The sequence below is a fragment of the Spermophilus citellus genome (assembly GCF_964194105.1).
Source record: "Spermophilus citellus genome assembly, chromosome: 10".
NCBI classification, from domain to species: Eukaryota; Metazoa; Chordata; class Mammalia; order Rodentia; family Sciuridae; genus Spermophilus; species Spermophilus citellus.
Window position 1 is genome coordinate 50,060,844 of NC_138197.1, and position 21,387 is coordinate 50,082,230.

The 21,387-nt window shown below is 40.3% G+C and overlaps 1 protein-coding gene across 2 annotated transcripts in view; it reads right to left on the bottom strand.

Moving 5' to 3' along the window:
• BCAT1 (branched chain amino acid transaminase 1) overlaps positions 1 to 21,387 on the bottom strand; it is a gene marked incomplete at its 5' end in the record, with an annotated part of 108,093 nt that overhangs the window by 68,902 nt on the left and 17,804 nt on the right. The window contains 2 exons of one of the 2 annotated variants that reach the window (XM_081309852.1): positions 886 to 957; positions 2,006 to 2,224. In XM_081309852.1, coding sequence (XP_081165978.1) covers positions 886 to 957; positions 2,006 to 2,224 — 291 coding nt within the window. Of the gene's footprint in view, positions 1 to 885; positions 958 to 2,005; positions 2,225 to 21,387 lie in introns of those variants that run through there. The other variant, XM_081309853.1, reaches the window with a different exon arrangement.

The window sequence follows — 21,387 nt, forward strand, 5'->3', positions numbered from 1 at the left end:
TGTTATAGAGTTATGATGAAGATTATCTTTAAAGCACTAGTATTAATGTGCACAAATAAAATTCAGGAACTTGAGTAAGGAAATTGGTATATTTTGTTATATTTTGGTTCTTGAAAAACTCATGAGCATAGACCTTATCTATGTACTACACTGATTCCCAGTATCTAACACAGTGCCTGGCACACTGTTAAGAGCTGAGTATGTGTGAAATTGATGAGTCACGTTTCATTCCCTCTCTGAACTCTGCCAGGATGTGAGATCATTAGGACACTCTGTACTGTGAATGACAATCGACAGTGACAGAAACAGGCAGGAGAGCAGAATGAGGCACAAAGAGAAGCAAAATCTTCCATGGTTGGGGGAGGTGGATAATGATTTATAGAGAAAGATAATATATGTTACAATTGGATTTGTATGATTTTTCAAAGTACTTTTACCAGATTCTTATCTCATTTCCTCCTCACTATTCCCTTGTGAAGCATGAGATTATTTAATATATAAACCATGTAATTAAGACAGAAAAGAACAAAATGCAACACTTTTACTATAAAGTATGACAAAGAGAAAAATCACAGTGAACTTCTTCCATAAGCGCAGTGAAGACTATACTTATACAGTCAGAAAAACATCCAGGTTAATATTTAGGAATTGCTTATTTTCAATAAAAAGTTATGATTCGTGAAATAAAATAAGTGATTAGGTGCTAGGTAATTTTTTATATGATGAATGGTATTATTGCTTCCCAAGTGACGTTTTTCCCAAGTGGTATTTAAGATGTTACTATATAACCCACACAGTGAACATTCCCCCAAATCTCCAAAAGGATTTACTCAGTTGAATGGTTGAATGTTGTTTTACACACATAATTTCTGGCTAGCAACTTACCCTGAAAGTCTCCACCACCTCTTTTGATCCTCCGTCTCCAAGGTATTCAGCGGAGCATCCGTTACTGCAGTCCTTAAAGAAAAATTAAACCTCCATTAAGTAAAACCAAAAAGGATTAACGGGGGTTTGGGATGATCAATAATACTCACCATCACACAGTGTTCTCTGTTCCAGTACCCAGGTGAACAAAAAAATGATCTGTCAATCCAACGCCCAGGCACCAGCCCAAACAAGAGCCTCCCAAGAGTGCTGCCCTTCACTTCCTACCCTGCCGGCGCGGTCTGGGTTGTTTTTGTCCTCCTCTGCTAGCTTAGGGAAAACGTGTTAAATTCCAGGTCAGCCCCGGTGCCAGGGTTCACCAACAAAGAACAAGAAGGTAATTGTCTCCTTTCTATCCGAGTAAATCGTCTAGACTAGGGTTTTAACGCCATTTATAGAAAAATCTCCAGGGCGCGCTCAGCCTCGTGGTCTTGTCAATCATTGGCGCACAATAGCCAGAATGTAAAAGGGATGGGGACCAGCGTGAACCATTTTCTTCACCAGCAGGGTCATCCGCAGCCGCATCACACCAAACCCCACACTTTAAGGACAATACTTGTGATATTTGGAGAGGTGAAAAGATACAGATACAGGGAAGAGGGACTAATTGGGGAAAGGTACCTACGGGGGGTGGTGGGGGGAGCAATTTGCTAATCAAATACAGAAGCGAGGGAAGAAAGGGATCCAAGGAGTAGAAGACTGCGCTCTAAGTACTTTAGGGTGGCGAAGGCTCTCAGGATGTGGCTGTGGATTCTTGCAGCCCAGAAATTCGCTCCCGTCTCCTCCCCCTCAAAGCTTCCGTGAGGACCTCACATCCCCACTGCGGAGCGGATCAACCAGCAGGATATTAGACTTGGCCAGCAGGGACCTCGCCAAGGCTGAGTTGGCAAGCTGGGAGTCTGGATTTAAGGAAAGGACGCGGGAAGAGGAGCCGCCTCCGCTTAGGCGGAACGTGGAGTGAGGCAAAGGAGGGCGGCGCGAGAAACCGCAGCCCTACGTGCGGTCACGCCCGCAAGCTTCAGAGATGCTGGTTCCAACCTCCCTCCCACCCCCCCATCCGCAAACGCCTGGTCCGGGGTACCTGCGAGGCGAGGGCCGCCGCGGCGCAGCGATGGCTGGCCATCAGGAGACTGCAGGAGCGCGAGGCTGAGGAGGGCGGGGGTGGCTCCCGGTGAGCGGCTGGACTCGAAAGCGGACGGTGTGGCCAAGCCCAGGTGCACCACCCGCGCGACGCAAGGTGCCACGGCCCGGGGCCCCGAGCCAGCACCAGACTCAGGGAACGACGCAGCCCCTCTAGCATCCCGGAGGGAGGAGCCTCGGCTGTCTGTTCCCTTTCTGTCTGCAGAGGCGAAAACCAAAGTCGTTGTCCTAGCCACTGGGTCTCGAACAGAGAGGCCCAAGAATAAGCTCCTAGAGTCAGCATCTTCCCAAGGGCAGGCACTCGGCGAGCATTCTTATTTACTACACGACCTCTGGGAGAGAGGCCCGGAAACCTCCGCTAGGCAAAGGAGACATTCATTTACATAAAGGCAGCTTTCTGCAGACTCCAAATCAAACTGACAAAAGGCAGGTTCTGCCCTGGGGAGTTTGCAGCCAGGGAATGGCATTAGTACGTGGCTCTTGATAGCCACGGACCCCCAGTTGCAAACGGTTTTTAGATTCCTTTGCATCACCTACCCAAGTGGTTATTTGTACCTCCGGATGTGACGGGGCTACCAGGCTCTCATCCCCTAAGCTCTGTGCTATTTCTGCCCAAAGATCTTCATTCCATTCATCGTTTTCAGACAAAACAATCAAGAGCCTCCTAGTCATACTGTTTTCACAGTTTTCTCCTGTAGGCCCGTGATAACGATATTAGAGGCTGGGAAAGTGACGTTGGAAATATTACTCGGTTTAGAAAGAGGAGATTGGAAGAGCGATTGTCTCCTCTGCTCTGTTTTCCCAGGGCAATTATCAGCCTAAATTATGAGCCTTCCTGGGTCTGAATAGGAAGTGGTGACTGGGACCAACTTGATCTTTGAGAGGGAGGATGACAGTTCATTCTGGGTGAAAGCAGTTAAATCTGGTCAGGTTTTAGAAATGATCTCACACAACCCTACAGAAAATGAAGTTCCAATCTTATCAACTAAGGAAACCTTTACCTGTCCCTTTCTTCCTCCCCTTTAGACAAGGCATTGAAATGCCTCTCCTGCCAGGTGGGGTCCCAAGAACCAAAGATTCCGGAGTCCAGGTAGATCATGTGTCATCGCAACTGTGGCAACTGTCCCTGAAAACCCAGAATTTTAAATTGAAAACTTTCTTTCTTTATTTTACTCTTTCTTTTGTACAGACCAAGTAAACCTTAAGAAACCAGTTAGCCACCCCTGACTAAGGCTTAAAAATTAATCCCTAAGTCCATAATGTACTGCAAAAAGATATATGAATATTATGTATCCATAAAATGCTTTTAAAAAAACAATCCTTAGGGGAAACACTTCAGGACATCAGAATCAGTAAGGATTTTCTGGACAAGATCCCAAAAGCCAAAATGGACAAAAATAATTTTAAAAGCTTCTGCATAGCAAAGGAAGTACTCATCAAAGTGCAAAGAGAATCTAAGCAATGGGAGAAAATATTTGCAAATTATGCACGTGACAAGGGATCTATATCCAGAATACACAAGGAACTCCAAAAACTCACTAACTAAATAAATAAATAGCAGTCTGGATTAAAAAATGGGCAACAGATCTATAACAGATCTAAATAGACATTTCTCAAAAGAAAACATAAAAATAGATAACAGGTACATGGAAAAATGTTCAACATCACTAATCATCAGGGAAATGCAAATCAAAACCACAATGAGAGATCACAATTCACCCGAGTAAAAATGGCTATTATTTTTAAAATTTTTAATTTTTTAAAATTTGTTTTTCTTAGTTATACATGACAGTAGAATCTATTTGAATATTTAGACAAGCATGGAATATATCTTAGTCTAATTAGGACCCCAGTCTTGTGGATGCACAATGATGGTGAGATTCATTGTGGTGTATTCATATAGGTCAGATTCATTCCACTGTCTTTCCTATTTCTGTCTCCCCCCCCCCCCACTTCCCTTCTTTGCACTTTCTCTAGTCCACTGAACTTCTACTCTCCCTCCACCCCTTGTTGTGGGTTAGCATCCACATATCAGAGAAAACAAGAATGGCTAGTATTAAAGACTAAAGAAAATAAGTGCTGGCATAGTGTAATGTTGAAGCGTTACATATGTGTGCAGCTGCTGAATTTGGCAGGTTGGATCCAATAGACAATAAAGACACTCTCTTGATACAAGATAACATTTATTTTACTAATAATATGGAAGCAAGAGCAAAAGCAAAAGTGATAGTCAAGAGAGAGAGAGAACAAAACACATCACCAGATCAGGGGAAACACTAACACCTGACGTCATGTAACTGGGAGTCCTTGACTGGGAAGTCCCTGGGCAGAACATCCTATTGGGTGCTACTCCAAAGTCTTATTTCCCAGTAAGGCTCCTTAAATTCAAGTAAGAACAAAGAAACCTCCTTTCTAACAACTGTGACTCTCAAGGACAATTCATCCCCCAAAGGACTGGCCAAATCCCCAAGAGAGGGAGTGACAGCCTTGAGATAAGTCAATGATTCTGAATTCTCCTGAGGGAGCCAAATCCACCCAGAAGGCAGCATTCTTTAGATGTTACATCAAGGACGTATGAAGGTCATGGCAGGCACAAGGACAGGGAATTTCTTTAGTATGTTCCTTAGCCCTACATGGATGTGAAGAAAAGGAAATTCTTATGCACAGTGGATGGGAATATAAATTCATATAGCCAGTATGGAAAACAGTATGAAGCATCCTCAAAAAAATTAAAAATAGAACCATCATCCAGCTATCTCAAGAAATAGAAACAACCAAAGTATCCATCAACTGAATGGATAAAGAAAATGTGGTACATATGCACAATGAAATACTGCTCAGCCATAAAAAAAAGGAAACCCTGTCGTCTGCAACAACATGAATTGAAGTGGGAAATAAGACAGGCACAGAAAGACAAGCACCGTGATCTCATTCACAGGTGGAATCTCAAAATGTGGATGTCATAACGATTGAGAGTACAATGTGGTAATCACAGGCTCCAGGGAGTAAAGGGAGTGGAGGGATGGGGAATATTTTTTTTGAGGTGTTGGGGATCAAACCCAGGGTCTGGCCCATACTGGTGGAGCACTCTATTGCTGATCTACATCCCCATGCCAGGGATGGAGAAATGTTGATCAGTGGGTACTATCACGTACTACACATGTCAGAGAGCTAGAAAGGTTTCATTATATAGAAATGGTAAGTGAGGATGTAATAGGGTTAACCTGACTACAACGTAATGCAATTTATACATGTCTGGAAACATGTGCAATTTTATATTTTTATGTATGAATTAAAAATAAATGAGAATTGCTTGTATTTATTTCTCAGTTGTTTGTAAACAAACCAAAAAAAAAAAAAAACTCTCAAAAACAATGAAATAATGCAAAACACATTGAAGAGGCCCATGGAATTGGAATCAGATAATCTTAGAAGTTTGTTCTATACAAGTCACTGTTTTTCAATGAAGAATAAATTTTTCCCTACAAGTAGGTATTTAATTTCTTCACCCAAGAAGTGTTATTAGTAAGCAACAACCATAATAAGCCAGAACTATTAGTGACTCTACTTACCTATCATCTTAAGATGCTCTGACTTTCACAATTTTTACTTTACTTTAACCCAGGGGCAAGAAAACCTACTGAGAAGTTAAGAATTGTCTGGGAATGGGGATGAGGAGGGTGTGACAAAATTCATGTGCATGGGCTTCAGTTTGGAGACTGAAAGAGGGTTGGGTGAAGAGGAATGGATTTTTGAGGAAGCTATTAAAGAAAACACATTTCAGATGATCTTATTAATAAATTGGACTTTGAGTTGTGGTAGAGGATACAGATGGAGAGAAACAGCCAGATCCCATCATCTTTAGATAGAATGGGGAGTGAAAGGAAAGGGAGAAAGCAAGAGAGGGGCCAGAGAGAAAAGAAAGATGGAGGCCAGGCAGAGATCCACAGGAAAGTTTATTTGTCAAAGCTGACAAATAAAGCCCATCTCTAGAGAAGAGAGAGGCCCCAAGGTGTTCGGGAGTTCAGCTTTTGTGGGGAAGGGTTGGAGTTGTAGCTGTGGCGCCATGGGATAGACTCTGGGGTGCTTGTGTCAGAGGGAGATGGGAGGGCAATAGCATGGGATTGGCTTAGGTCTATGGTACCATGGGGCTTTCCAGAGCAAAGGGGTTGTGTCCTTCTGGGATTGGCTTAGGGTTAGGGAATCAGAGGGTAGATCACTAATGGGGAGGGGGGGACTTCAGGTAAGAGGAAGTACAGGAAAGTGAAACTTATAAGATGGCGGTTAACATTTAAGATGGCTGCTCGAATATTAAATCAATACCCTAATAGGCAGGAGCAGGAAAAAAAAGAAGCAATTAAGAGGGCTCCTTGGATTCCAGCTGTATCATCTAGTTGGCTACATTCATCAAGAACAACGAGACACTAGAATGTGACGTGGTTTGAGGGGATGAGCAGATCTGGTTGGATGCCACTGAGTTTTGAGGTGTCTGAGACTCTGAGAGATCTGGCTATCTGAAGCTTAGAGGGGAGGTCTAGATTGAAGGTAATTATTTGATGAATCATTGCCATATAGATGCTACCTGAAGTGGTGAATATGAATGAGAATCTCTGTACCTGAGTTTTCTGCTCTTTAAAATGGGACACAGCTACACTTCTTATTTGATAATCGGGATACACAATCATAAAGCGTTACCACATATGTGTATGACTTAGAACCACACCTTGTATATCCTAAACCTTCAAATAATGTAGATAATGATTATTTTGCAGTGTTGACAAACATTTTATGTAAAGGGCTGTTAGGTAGAACTTGACATAGGCAATAGCATTTTGAAACACATCCTCAAGCTTACAACAGGAGTCACTTCAAGTCACTGGCTCAGCCTGACCCGAACCCCAAACAATACTCCACCATCATGCAAAGAAACCCCACCCACTCCATCATCATTAGGAAATTGTTATCAGGGGCTGAAATCTTGAAAACACCTAGTTACTTATGAAGGTAACACTCCAAGGACCATTCCCTGACAACCTCCTAGCAACAGCCTAATTTCCCCCTCCCTCATTCCCCTATATTTACACCAGGCTATAAGCGGTCTCAGTCTCCACTGAGTCCCCCTCCGCAGGTTTGTCCCAAATACACCTGTGTTACTGCGGAGCCACTTCTCTCTCTTTATTTCCTTCATTTGCTTCTTCCTTACAAGGACCAGGTAGAAAATATTTTAGGCTTTGAGAAATATGATCCTTGCTCCATCTACTCAAACCTGCCACTGTTTCACTGAAGTAGCCAAAGAAAATATGTAAAAGAACACACATACTTATGGAAACGGGACAGAGAACATGTGGCCTGTGGAGGTGGGTTACTTGACTGTATGGTTTAGATATGAGGTGTCCTCCAATGTGTGAGATCATGCAAAAAAAATTTAGAGATGAGATGACTGGGTTATGAGAGGTTTAATCTAGCCAGTATATTAATCCCCTTGTGGGGACTAACTGGGTAATAACTGTAGGCAGGTAGGGTGTGAAATACAGGAAATGGAGGAAATAGGTCCTTGGGTACATGTCTTTGGGGTTTATGTTTTGTTCTGGTTGAGCAGAGTTCCCTCTGCTTCTTGGTCCCATGCTCCTAGCTGTTTCCATCCACCACACACTTCTACCTGCCTCACCTCGAACCCCAAGGAATGGAATCAGCCATCTATGGATTGAGACCTCTAAAAGCATGCCCCCAAATCAACTTTTCCTCCTCTAAAATTGTTCTAGTTGGCCCTTTTGGTGATAGGAATGAAAAAAGATGACTAAAATACTGATCCCTATTCCATTTAATTTTCTTAGCTAGACATAGAAAGGTTGTCCATCAAACACATCCAAGAAGTCACCGTGTCTATTAATTCTAGCTTCACATGTGCTGAAGTTTCTATTTCTCCAAACACAGCACCACTATCCCAGTGCCAAATGGCTTCCAAGTAGCCCCTCAGAGTCAGGCTTGATTCCCTCTGGGCCATTCCTAGTGTGGCAACCACAGAAATCATAGCAAAATGCAAATCTGAACATACCTCTTCTTGGCTTAAAAAAAAAAAAAAAAACCCTTCAAGCCTTTGTATCAAGGCTTTTGACAACATACTTTAGCAAGCTCCTCAATTCTGGCTCCTATCCCTGACTCTCCAGCTCATCTTTTTCTTCTCTCTCTCTCTCTCTCTTTTTCCCTTCCTCCCTCCCTTCCTCCCTCCCTTCTCCTTGTCCAGCTTTAATTGTTTTTCATTTATATGTATAGCCTTTGGATTAGGGGTATACTGCTGATTACAACATGATATGAAAGAAATATATATCTAGTATTAAAAATATACATCTTGTATTTTTCAAGGTTTATTTATTTGTGTCCTACTTGTACTTGGGTAGACAAATATGTACGCAGCATAATTCCTACTACTTCCCCCACTCCCTACCTCACTGTCTCTGGAAAGGCAAACATGCAGAAATCTTGATAAAAGAATTCTCAGTTGAGCTTATTTAATGCGACATCTCCAAATAAAACCAGCAATTTCGCCTCCTATGTCTATAGTTAATGGATCAGTTTCCTAGGCTGCAGTAACGAAGTGCTGCAAACTGGACGGCTGACAACCACAGACAGAAATGGATTGTCTCAAGCTTTGCTCAGTGGCAGTCTTACAGCTAATGAGGCTTATATGAGGCAAGATAATTGCTAATTGAAAACTTTTCCCAATACTCCATTGTGATGTCTTGCAATATAGTCAGCATTGGCAATTTCTGGTAGTCTCTACAGAGCCTGGAGGGTGGGGGCAGGGGGGACAGAAAAGGAAAAAGAAATTGATTGTCTCATAGTTCTGGAGCCTGGATGTAGACAGGGCTATGCTTGTCTCTCCCAGTTTCTGGTAACCCAGGTGTTCTTGGTGCAGAGCTGCAGCACATCAATCCCTAAGTGATATCCCCCTTCACATATCTTTTTCTTTTTCTTTTTAATAAGAATACCAGTCATATTGGATTAAAGGTCCATGCTAATATTGTGTGACCTCATTTTAACTTGACATCTACAAAGACCTTATTTTCAAATATGGCATTCACAGGCATTGGGTTTTAAGACTTCAACCTCTCTTTTTCGGGGTACACAATTCAAGCAGCACAGTTAACTAACTTTAAATTTGATGATCACATCATCTTTCAAGATTTTTGCTTTGAATAATAAAACAAATGGATTTAGAAATCACATCCCTTTCATGCAACTTTTCATCAGTACTTGCCAGTGGAAAAAGGGGGTTCTTAGCAAAACTTATAGGCTCTCAAATGTATAGCTCTAGACATATGCCCAGTTCAGTACATGAAGTCACACTGAGACTGCTGCCTGCTCATGTCTCTTCTCTATACATGCCTGGCCTTCCTTGCTAGTCCACTCTCCCGGCCAATAGACGAGATTTCCCAATAGTTCATTCTGGAACTTTCTCCTTCTCCGCTAATACATCCATCCTTAATGCTGTCACCAGTATTCTCTCTGAAAAGATTTTCTAAAGCCTCAACTTAAAATCCTAATAATAGCTGCCCCACTGTGCAGCCAGATGTTCTGGGCACTTTGGGTAGGATATTTTATAAGAACTCAAGTGTCCTATCCCCACCCTACCCACACACACACCATAGTTCTATTATAGGCCTTCAGAGAGGTTGGCTCCATTTCCCAAGATCAAACAGCTGTAGGTCAAATCAGTTAAATGACTAGTTTTGTGATCCTACCTAAAATTCTGACTCATTCCAATGGCTCCCATGTACCTAGAGTGTCGACCTCCATATTTTATGGTAACAAAAATTATTAGCATATGTGACAGATTGTGTTTTTCCAAGATGGCCTCAAAATTATCTTCTATTGCACATGCTCTTCTGCTCAAATCCTTATGAGGTAGAGTTTTGTTTTTTATTTTTAAATCTGGTAAGCACTTTGACTATTTTGACACACAGAACATGGCATAAGTATATTAGTGACCTGGTTCTATTTCTGGACATATACTTCAACTCACCTGGCAGCTTCTGCTTTGTTCCTCTTGTACTTGGGTAGACAAATATGTATGCAGCCAATCTCAGTGGGATTTCCCCACTGAGAACCCAATCACCAAGCTGTAGGAGGCCAAACCATGTGAAGAGGCCACACATGATGGCTCCCAGCCAACATGCAGCTTCCCAGGCCAGCCACGTGAGTCCGTGAGTCGGCCAGCCTGTATGTCTGGCACAGTTAGGCCTTCCAATGGCTCCAGCCCCAGGGTACTAATTGAAAGTATGAGGGACCCCAAGAGAAAAACACCAGGCTAAGCTCAGGCAACCCACAAACCAGGAGAGATAATAATAAATTGTTACTTTATTAAGCCACAAAGTTTTGGGATATTTGGTTTTATACCTATGTTAACCAAAAGTGAATATATGGCTATCATATACTTACTTAGTTATGAAAAACAACTTATACAAAAAATACATTAAAAGTAGGAATAAAAAAGTTGAGATAAGCATGAAATAATTAACATTTTAAAATATCTCCCCAATTATGATTTTCCTGTACCATTATGTACCTTGGCTGCAGGCACAATATACACAAAGGCCAGTGGATGTAAACCCCTCTTACATAGTCTTACTAATTATATCAGTTTTTTGTGGTCCACTGCTTGTCAGTTCTGATTAATGCAATTAACAGAGAACTTATAATAAGAATTGGAAAACCATTAGCTGTCTTGAACAATATGGCAAGTTTCCTTGCTTCCATATTATTAATATTTTCTTTATTCTGGTTTTATCCTTTTAATATTTTATTTGTGTTTGTTTTGTTTTCTTGCAGAAATCTTTGAAAGCCAATCTTCCGTCTTACAAGGAGAACCAATTAACACTGCATGACATAATCTGTAAATCTTCTTAAGTAGGCTGGCTAGACCTCCAGGCATTACAACCTGCTAGGAGCCAGGCTGCACAGGGGACCCCACCCCACCCCTAGTGGTGACTATGCACTTCCTCTCCCTTCAGGAAACTGTACAGTCTGTGACAGTGTGGTCTTGTCCCAGGCTAAGCATATATCAATCCATATGAGCTAGATATAACTTAATTTTTTCCCATATCAGAGAAAATAAAATATAATAATTTCTTTGGCACACCAATGGCCTCTTCTACACATCTCTGAGCACATACACTCTGCTCTGAAACTCACTGTGCTCAGGGCAAAATTCAGAGTCCTGAGCTTAGTCCTTAATGTTCTGCTCTTTCTCTGCCTAACTCTCCCTTGCCCCCCACTGCTCACCCTCCCTTGCACTTCTTGTCCCCCCCCCTTCCTACACAGAGAAATCCTTAACCCAGTAAGTCCCTAGCTCATCACCAAATTCCTTAAAATTAAATGACAGAGGGACAGAAAAGCAAACATATGAAGATTCCGGATGGAAAGACTAGGATTTCATTGCATGTTTGGAAATATTCAAACTTATAATTTCGTATTTTAGAGAAGTAGAATCACATAACAACCTCTGAGGGGAGGAATTAACCCTAATTAAAAGAGGCTGATTTTTTTAAAAACCCATATATTATATCTTGGTTTGTTTTGGAGAACATTTTGTCTTACACCAGTATGAAGTAGGGGCTCTGCTTTTAAGAGTTCAGGTTAATTTACTTTGAGAAAATTAATAGCAAAACAAAAAGACACTGGGACCATGATCAAAGCAGAGATGACTGACTGAAGTTTTTAATGATTGGTAAGAGCATTAAAATTGCCCCTCTGCATCTGTCAGAGGGGAAGAAATACAGGACCTCCTGCAGACCAAATTCCAGGGATGTTCAAGTTCCTTATATAAAATGGAACCTGTTTGCATCTTAACCTATGCACATCTTCCTTTATACTAATTCCTCCTTGTCTTTTCTCCCTTACTTAGTTTGAAAAGTCTCTAGGTTACTTTTAAGACTTAATACAACGTAAATGCCACGCAGTAGTCCTTATACTGTATCGTTCAGGGAATAAAGACAAGGAACAAAAGTGTACATGTTCAGTAGAAATGGAATCTTTGCAGGCCTAACTACATTGTCCACTGCGGTGGGTGGAATCCACAGAGGCAAAACCCACAGCTATGGAAGACCCAGAAAAATCTATAATATATGCCCAGAAACATAAACCCATTCTATTAAGTCCATGCTAAATATTAAAAAGTGAGAAGACAGGTTGATGATTGACAATGAGGAAAAGATATGCACCAAATGGGAAGATAGACATCCTACAATACAATTAATGGGAATGGATTTCCTGTGTATAAGATATATGTCCAAGAAAATGTAAAATAATAACTTATCTCTGATATGTCCCTTTGTTCTAAAATGTGCTGCTCTCCATCAGAAGTGAAGCACACATACCACTCAGCACCTCCTCCAGGAAATCAAAGTGTGTGACAGACACTGAAGGGGATGACAGGGTCCATCAAGCTTTCTGGGGTGAAGTGGTATATTTGCATACTATATAGTATATGCCCCGGGTACACTCAGTCCTGGCATTCTGTTTGGAAACGTTAAATACTCTCATTTTCACATGTAGAAAAGAATTAAGTGGTTCCTGTGTCTGTCACCTGGATAATATAAGGGCCTGCGTCCTTCAATGTCTCTCTCTTCAATGCCTATTTAATGATACACAGACTACAATCAGAGGAAGAAGGAAGGTCTTTAAACAAAAATTGTCATAACTCCTGCTGCCTTTAACAGCTTGAAGTTGGATTATCATAAAGCTCACCAAAAGTTTCTCTTTTCATTGCCTTTTTCCACCCTAAACAGGAGGATAACTGCAACCAGACAAATCCATGAAGCCTGGTAGTAGATTTCGCTGGTGACTTCATTAGAGGAGGTTGGATGGACATAATAACTGAGACTGTCTGTTTCTTTATACCTAGCAGTTTTTGCAGCTTACTAGACCATTTGGAGCAAATGAAAGAACAGCTTTCCTTTTGTACAGTGAGAGAAAGGCAGTCATGAAAAGGGAAATGGGAAAAGAGAATTGGAAAGATGTGCTCCTCACCCAACCCAGGGGCCTTCTGCCAGGCAAGGCTTGGGTAAGACTGAAATCAAGGTCAAAGCACAACATTATAACAACGAAGCTTAAAGATGTTAATTGGCTTTATTTTCAATTCTAGAATTGGGTAACACTTCATTCCATAACCTAGAATAAGTGTTCAAATGGGTTAAGCAAAGGAGATTGATGTCATGGGCAGAAAGACTCAAGAAAACAAAAGACAAAAGCAATGGAGCAAAAACAAAAGAATGAAAGCAGATTGGTCCCTTCAAATTTACTTTCTTTGCAACATGGGGACAGGGAGACAGATCAATAGGAAAAATAACTGATTAGTTAACATCAGGTTACTTTGGTTTACTGGTTTTTTTTTTCCCCTTTTTATACAAGAAATTGAACCAGGGTTGCTTAACCACTGAGCCACATCCTCAACCCTTTTCTGTTTTTTATTTTGAGACAGGGTCTTGCTAAGTTGCTTAGTTACTTGAGGTTACTCGAGGCTGACTTTGAACTGGTGATCCTCTTGCCTCAGCATCCAGAGTAGCTGGGATTATAGTGTGCACCACTGTGCCCAACTGGTTTGTTGTTTTTCTGTAAGGATTTAGACAGAGGGAACGTCATCATTATGTCAATTGATACTGGCCTGTTGGGAAATTTGGCTGTATCTCTTTTAATTGCTTTGATGATGTGGGATTTTATCATGAGCAAATCCATTTTGATTTTCTGCCTGGTCTGTGCAGAAGCTTAGTCCAAAACAGTGGTCTACTCTAATCTTTATTTAACATATTGAAGACCTAGAAATTGTTGGTTTCCTAACATCTGTTTGTCCTGAGCACCTCTTTGGAAAGTATCCCAGGAGCCTGAGCTCTGCAGATTGACGTCACTAGTTCAACCTCACTTTCAAGAAGACAATTGCAACATCAGATTATTGCCCTGATTGTTTCTCCAGTCTGCCCATATTTCTAGTGGTTAGTACACAGGCAAATGTGTGAGCTTCAATAAATATTTGCTGAATAAATTAATTGAATATATAAATCCACCATTTAAATTTTTCCATATTTTTATTGGTGCACTATAGTTATGCATAATGGTGGGATTTGCTGTTACACAGTTGGACATGCACATAGTATAACAACGTAACTTAGCCAATATCATTTCCCAGTATTTTCCTGTTCCCTCTCCTCCTCCCTCTCCTGATCCCTTTTATCTACTGATCTCCCTCCACCATGATTTTATCTAAATTAAAAATAGATGAGCTAACATATTTTACACACAGAACACACACACTGTCAGAGAGAGAGAGATCAAGCAGAAAATAGATACTTACACAGTCAATTGTTTTAGGTACAGAAGAATCAAAAGTAGGTTTTAAATGTGGCTATTTGTTTAGGCTGTGTGATGTAGATCTATAGACCCGACTTACTAAACCGCCTTTATCTATTTATAAAACATTTCATTTTTCTCCTTACCTTAATACATTTCTAGAAAGACAGTGAAATATCCCTAGACTTTTTTTTTTAATCTTGTGCCATGAACTCCAAGTTCATTAGGAGGGTCTGTGTATCTAATATCTGTGTATCTAATAGATAATTGTCTAGTAGACACACCTAGGGCAAATCACATCATGTCTCTGAACTTCACTTTAATCTATCTGAACTTTGTCTACCTTCTCCATAAAGGTAAAAAGGGAATATGCAACTCAGAGAATTGTTCAAATTACTGAATAGAATGTGATTAAGTTACTTATTTGTTCTAACAGAAAGTTTCCAAGTTTATAGGTAGATCCTAAAACTGCACTGGTAAAGCACATAGACCCTGGAGTGACACTGTGAGATTCTACTCCAGCAATGACTCTTTTTAGCTTTGCAAATTAGCTCTAATTACTTGCCCTCTCTGTGCCTCAATTTCTCCATCTGTTAAATGATAATAATAATAGGGTTTTTATGAGGGCTAATGGATAACTCAGGCAAAACCTGTGCCAAGTACCCAGTCAAATCTTAATCTGCATCAGTTATAATTGTTACAGTGAAGATTCACATAGAGACTGAAGCTCTTTTAACATAATTTGGCATTTGTGAAAACTGAATTATTTATAATTTTAGAGAGAAGACAGGACCCACGGGAACTCCATCTCTCTACCAACTGAACCTTGTGACATGGCTTAATTAGAGCCGGCTGCAGGGCTGAGAAGAGGTACTTGACCTTGTATGCTCCAAAACTCCTCTGGCAAACAGACACCCCATGTGGTCAGCACTTTACCACAGTACCAGGAAGGCCAATGGCTTTTTAGCGTTTTCTCAGATTAATGGAAAAGCAATTTTCTACAGAGGTTTTTTTAAATGTTCCAACTGGGTACAGACCTCCAGTTAAAACTTCTTTCCTCAAAAGTCCAGTTAATTTCATTCTCTACTTTTACAAGTTTATCTGGAAGTTCCTTCTCACCAATGATGACACACATTCTTCCCACTGTACATAAGACCAATATATGACAGTCCTCGATTTATAAAACAGACATATCATGGGGTCTTTAAAATGTAAAGTTTCTTGTCACAGATAGTTTTTTGGATTTTTTGTTGTTGTTGTTTTCCTTTTCTGCAATAGTGGGAATTGAATCCAGAGGTGCTTTGCCACTGAGCTACATCCCCAATCCTTTTAATTTTTTTGAGACAGAGTCTCCCCTAAGTTTCCAAAACTGGTCTTGAACTTGTGATCTTTCTGCCTCAGCCTCCCAAGTCACGGGGGTTATAGCGGTGTGTCACTGCACCTGACCCACAGATAGCTTTTAAATAACAGTTCACTTTGTGTATTTGAGTGTGATTAGTCACAAAATATAAGAAGATATTATGACTTTACAATAATATAACCATCTCTTTTAATATTTTTAATTGTAGGTGGACATAACACCTTTATTTTTATTTATTTATTTTTATGTGGTGCTGAGGATCAAACCCAGTGCCTTACATGTGCGGGCAAGTGCTCTACCACTGAGCTACAACCCCAGCCCCATAATCATGTCTTTTATAAAAACATGCCAGAGAGTAAAGAACTGCATCTTTCTCTACCAATCTATATCCTGCTACAGATAGATAGTTTTAGAAGAATGAGCATGTATGTGTGTGTGCATATATGTGTACTTACATGTTTGTATGTGTACATGTGTGCTTATATATATGTTTTATTGCTAGGAGCCACAACCAAATAATATGATGCATGGCACTTTTGGTTGTAAGGTGACGCCAGCTAGCCATTGAGATGATATGATTATGTTAAGATTTACATTCATATGGAAATTGGACTCCTGCTGTTCACCTTGGCCTGCTACGGGACTCATGTTAGGGACTCCTGGAGAGTTCCCATTGGTTGGGGAAGGACAGTAGGAGGGAATTCTGGGGGAGGTGCTGGGCTCCGGTTCCCATAGACGCGACTGCGTGGGTGGACCGGCTTGCTTGCCTGGCACGTAGGGAGTATTGGCAGCATTTTCAAAAATAAAGTTTTGTTCCTGCTTGAGTGGCTCGTGATTCTGTGCCCAGCTAGACTGCGGCATTTTATGACACAGAGATTCATCATCATCAATAACATTCTACTTCATTATTAATTACTGCTGATCAAACAAAATAACCTATGCTGGTTCTAAGTTTCAATTCATGATCATGATACAATTCTTGAAAGGAGTTGCCAGTAAAAACTAAGGTTTGACAGTGGACTTTGGGGGGAATGTAAGATTAAGGAATCCAACGAGAAGGTAGTTTGAGCATCCTTGAAGAATTTGTGTGCCAATAAATTTTCTATAGGAAATGGGAAACTCCTTTATGATACATGATATAAGACTATTGTCAGGTATCATTCTCCCAAAAATGCAAGAGATGGGTTTGAGCAGCATAACTGGAAAAGTAAGCCCTTGGGAATATTCCAGTACTCTGAGCCTAACCCAGAAAAAAAGGAAGCAGACAATAAATGTCCAAAATTTTGCAATCTCCAGAATGGAACACTTAGTGGACAGCGGGCCACAGAGATATTCTAAAGTCCCCACTCCCCCCTCCATGTTTTGACATATCAGCGTTGATGGACAGTTCCCAAGGATGGATGACTGTCTAAATATGACACTCTTCTAAATCTGGGGCCACAGAGCCACGAGTCAATATTGCCTTAGAATTCTGTCTTCAACCAGTTGATTTGTACTTGCCTTGAAAGTCAGCTTTCACGCAGCATGGTACTTGTGTTGAAGCATGTCACCTATAGGTGGGTTTGCATTCTCAGTGGTTCATTGTCTTGATTATAAAAGATACCTTGTACCTTGGCAGACCTTTGTGTTGTTTGATGAGACATTCAGCACTATTCCTTCTATCTTAGAGCAAACAAAGGACAAAATTTGCCATAAAAATAGATGTAGAAGGGAGTGAAGATTTATGATGTATCCTTGGTACACTTTGTTTTAATAACTTACATTAATCACAAGTGGATACACTATAAAATTCCTTTCTAAATCTATTCCTGACCCTTCTTTCCTTCTATTATTTTTTGCAGTAGCCTATGTAGTCTGTGCTTACTCTACAGATTTCTAGACACACATCAAAAGAAGACATGAAAGCATGAAGAGAAAAAGACAGAAAAGTAAACAAACAAACAAACAAAAACTATGGAAAAGAAAAAAGAAAGAACAAACAAACAAACAAAACAAAAAAAACACCCAATTTTTTTTCATGACTTGTTAGGTGAAGAAACTAGTGCACAGATTCACATGTTTTAATGAGAGAATCAAGGGTCCTCATAAACTGGGACATAAACCTCTTGTTCCCATCAGATGAGTCATCAAAGATTTGACAGTTAATTTGAGTGGATCAGAATTACTCTGATAAAAACATGAGCGCACAATCACAAGATGTTCCTCATATGAGCAGTTTCCTACTTCATAATTATAACCACCTTCTGTTGGATGCATTCTGCATCATGGATTTCACACACAATTCACACTTGCAACAACAGCAGATGATGGACATTTTTATCATAAGCCCCATTTTGCTGATGAAAATATTGGACAAGGTTTAGTAATTGGCAAGGATGACTCAAAGGGCCCTATTATACTCACAACCATGATTTATTAGGATGATATAAGAGAAAATCAGCAAGGGGAAGAGGTGTACAGAACAAAGTCCAGAGGCACGAGCTTCCAAGTCCCCAGACATCAGCCAAAGCCAGCCTCACAGGCTGACTCTGTTAACTTCAAGTCTCAGGCCTGCTCTGTTAACTTTTTCCTGCACAGGAGTAAAGCCTGGTCAACTACGGGGAAGCACAGGCCGGGGCTCTCACTGAGGGCCAGAGACACGAAACACCATGTTCACTTTAGAGGTGACCAGACCAGGTATCTGAAAGGTTGACTGCCTTGACCAAAGTACCAAACCTACAAAGTGGAAGAGCTGGTGCCAGAATCCAAGTCTTCAGAGCACAAATGGCACTTATAAAATATTAAGAAAATTGGGCTGGGGATGTGGCTCAAGCGGTAGCGCGCTCAACTGGCATGCGTGCGGCCCGAGTTCGATCCTCAGCACCACATACCAACAAAGATGTTGTGTCCGTCGAGAACTAAAAAATAAATATTAAAAATTCTCTCTCTCTCTCTCTCTCTCTCTCTCCCCCCCTCACTATCTCTTTAAAAAAAAAAAAAAAAGAAAATAGACTCTTCTTTGTCTTTGCTCATCTCTGCCATTGGAGATAATCCTGGTCAATTCATTTAACTTTTATTTATATACTACAAGATTCTATTACACTCAGACAAAAGAAAACACACGAGAAAATACATGTTGATTTTGTACAGCTAACTTTTTGATCTGCACGATGAAATGCTTAGAGCAACAGGCATTTCCAGTCTGCTGTGTTGGTAATTTTTCAATTCTTTGCTTTTCTAGACGGAAGACCACTACTTGTTATCAATTTATTGAAAAAATATTGTCTTAGAGTAATTCTTAGTCACTCATAAGAAAAAATTACAATGAATGAAGAGGGAAAGGGAAATTCCTAGTGTACTTAAGAATGTCAGCTAATCAATGCCAAGAATGAAAGACTTGGAATAGTTTAGGGATGGAGAAGCCCTCAGATGAAAGGTTATTAGGGAATAATATGTTCACACAATCTCAAAGTCACATGCCAGAAATTAGATATTAATTAAAAAGGAGCAAATGTCCCTTTACAAAGCAGAGAGAGGGTGGCCATCACCCTCAACATGTAACTAAACTTAATATGACTAGTAGAGATGCCGAGAAATGTTATGTGGCTCCGGGTGCAAGGCAAGGAGTAGCACACAGCCTCATCTCAGTGAGGTTCTTTTGGTTTTATTGTTGCATTATAATTATACATAATAATGGGATTCATTATGCCACACCTGTACTCAGTGGTATTGCTGCCCTGAGGTTTAACCTAATCATAGAGGAAACAAAAAATCAGACAAATCTAGACTGTGAGACATCCTAGAAGATAACTGGACTGAACAAAACAGACAATGTCATGAGGAACAACAGCAGCAAAAACATACCAGTATTGTCCTAAATTAAAAGAGACATAACCAGAGAGAGCAATGTGTGAACCAAGCAAAAGCAAGGCCATAACAGACATTTTGAGGTCAATGGAGGAAATTTATACATAGATGCGCTACGGTGTAAGCCTGCTGAATTAATATTAATTTTCTTAGGTGTGCAATATAAATGAATGTCCCTATTCTTAGCATATTAAGTATTAAATGAGAAAAAAACACAGCTGCAATTTATTTTTATATGAGTCAATACTGGGGAGAAAGAGAAAGGATATAAAAAGTTATCTATTGACATATCTAGATAAGGGGCATTCAAGTGTTTTTTTAAAAAAATATTCTTTCACTTCTATAGAAGGTGCAATGGCTAGTTTTATGTGTGAATTTGGCAAGGCCTTGATGACATTTGATTAACATTTAAATCAAACAGAGTAGATCCTATTCCACAACATAGGTAGACTCCATCCAATCAGCTGAAGTCCTGAAGAAAGGAAAAGATGGAGGTTGTCAAGAGAAAAGGGAATTTGGCTTGGAGGCTGCAACAGAGATTATAAATCAGAGAAGCAAATAAAAGAGAAAGAAAAGACAATAAAGGGGAAAAAAAGACTGCACACAGTAATTCTGTCTGGCCTGCGATGCAAATTCCAAACCAGCTCTGCAACAGAAACTCAACAGAATTTCCCTGGCCCAGCTTGCTCTGTGGCAGATGACAGTCCCCCACCCACCCCCTCCCACCTTCTTCTCCAGCCCACACCCCATACATACAAATGTGTCCTATTGCTTCTGTTTCTCTGGAGAACCCTGCCTAGTACAGGTTTGGAAATTGCTAACAAAAGGTCATAAAGAGCTGAAGATGCAGTTCAATGCTAGAGTACTTACCTAACATACACAGGGCCTTGGGTTTGACCCCCAGCACTGATTTAAAAAGAAAAAAAAAAAGTTGCGAGAAATAAAAATTTCTCACTTGTCTGTAAAATGTGTGACAAAAAAATTAAAAAAAAAAATACAACTTCCAAGCCCCATTTGAATTCTAAGTTATAACATTTTCCCTTTATTAAAAAGTGTATGTGAAAAAAAATAGTCATTTGCTTTGAACTCAATTTCATCTCTTTGATGATGATGAAGTAACCAAAAATCCAGTTATGAGAGAAAAAAAGACAATTCAAGGTGATCTACATAGATAAGTTAAGAAGCAATTCTGGAAAAACTGAGAATCTTATTTTTCATTCTTAAAAATCCACCAGTTATTCTAATTAAGTATAGTGGACTTACACCTTTCTTAACATGGTTTTAAAAACTGGCTGAAATGACATTTTTTAATAAGTTTAATCAATAGGAAAAGGAAAATGGGAAACAAGACTTTAACAATGAGTGATGTGAACATGTTTGGAAGGTAGAAGTCTGGTAGTGGGGACTGGAGGAGCTGAGAGCAGACGGCTCAAAGAAGGAGATGTTAATGGGAAGCCAATGTCTCTCATGGAATTCCAGAAGGCTCAGAATAGAAGCACCAAGGACTTTAAAAGGGGAGGCTGAACATGGGGACTCTCGAAGAAAATTTGCACAACCATTCGTTGAATGGCATTATCTTGGAAAGTACAATCAAGAATCACTTTATTTTTCTCCCTTTTGCCCTTCAAAGCCACTTTGTAAAATCTCCCTTCCTCATCTGGAGATGATCAGACTGATCCCACTGTAGGATTAAGAAAAATCCTGTTTTCAAATTTTGTTTAATTTCAGTTTTGGCTTTTGGTGCTGGGGCATGAACCCAGGATGCTCTACCACTG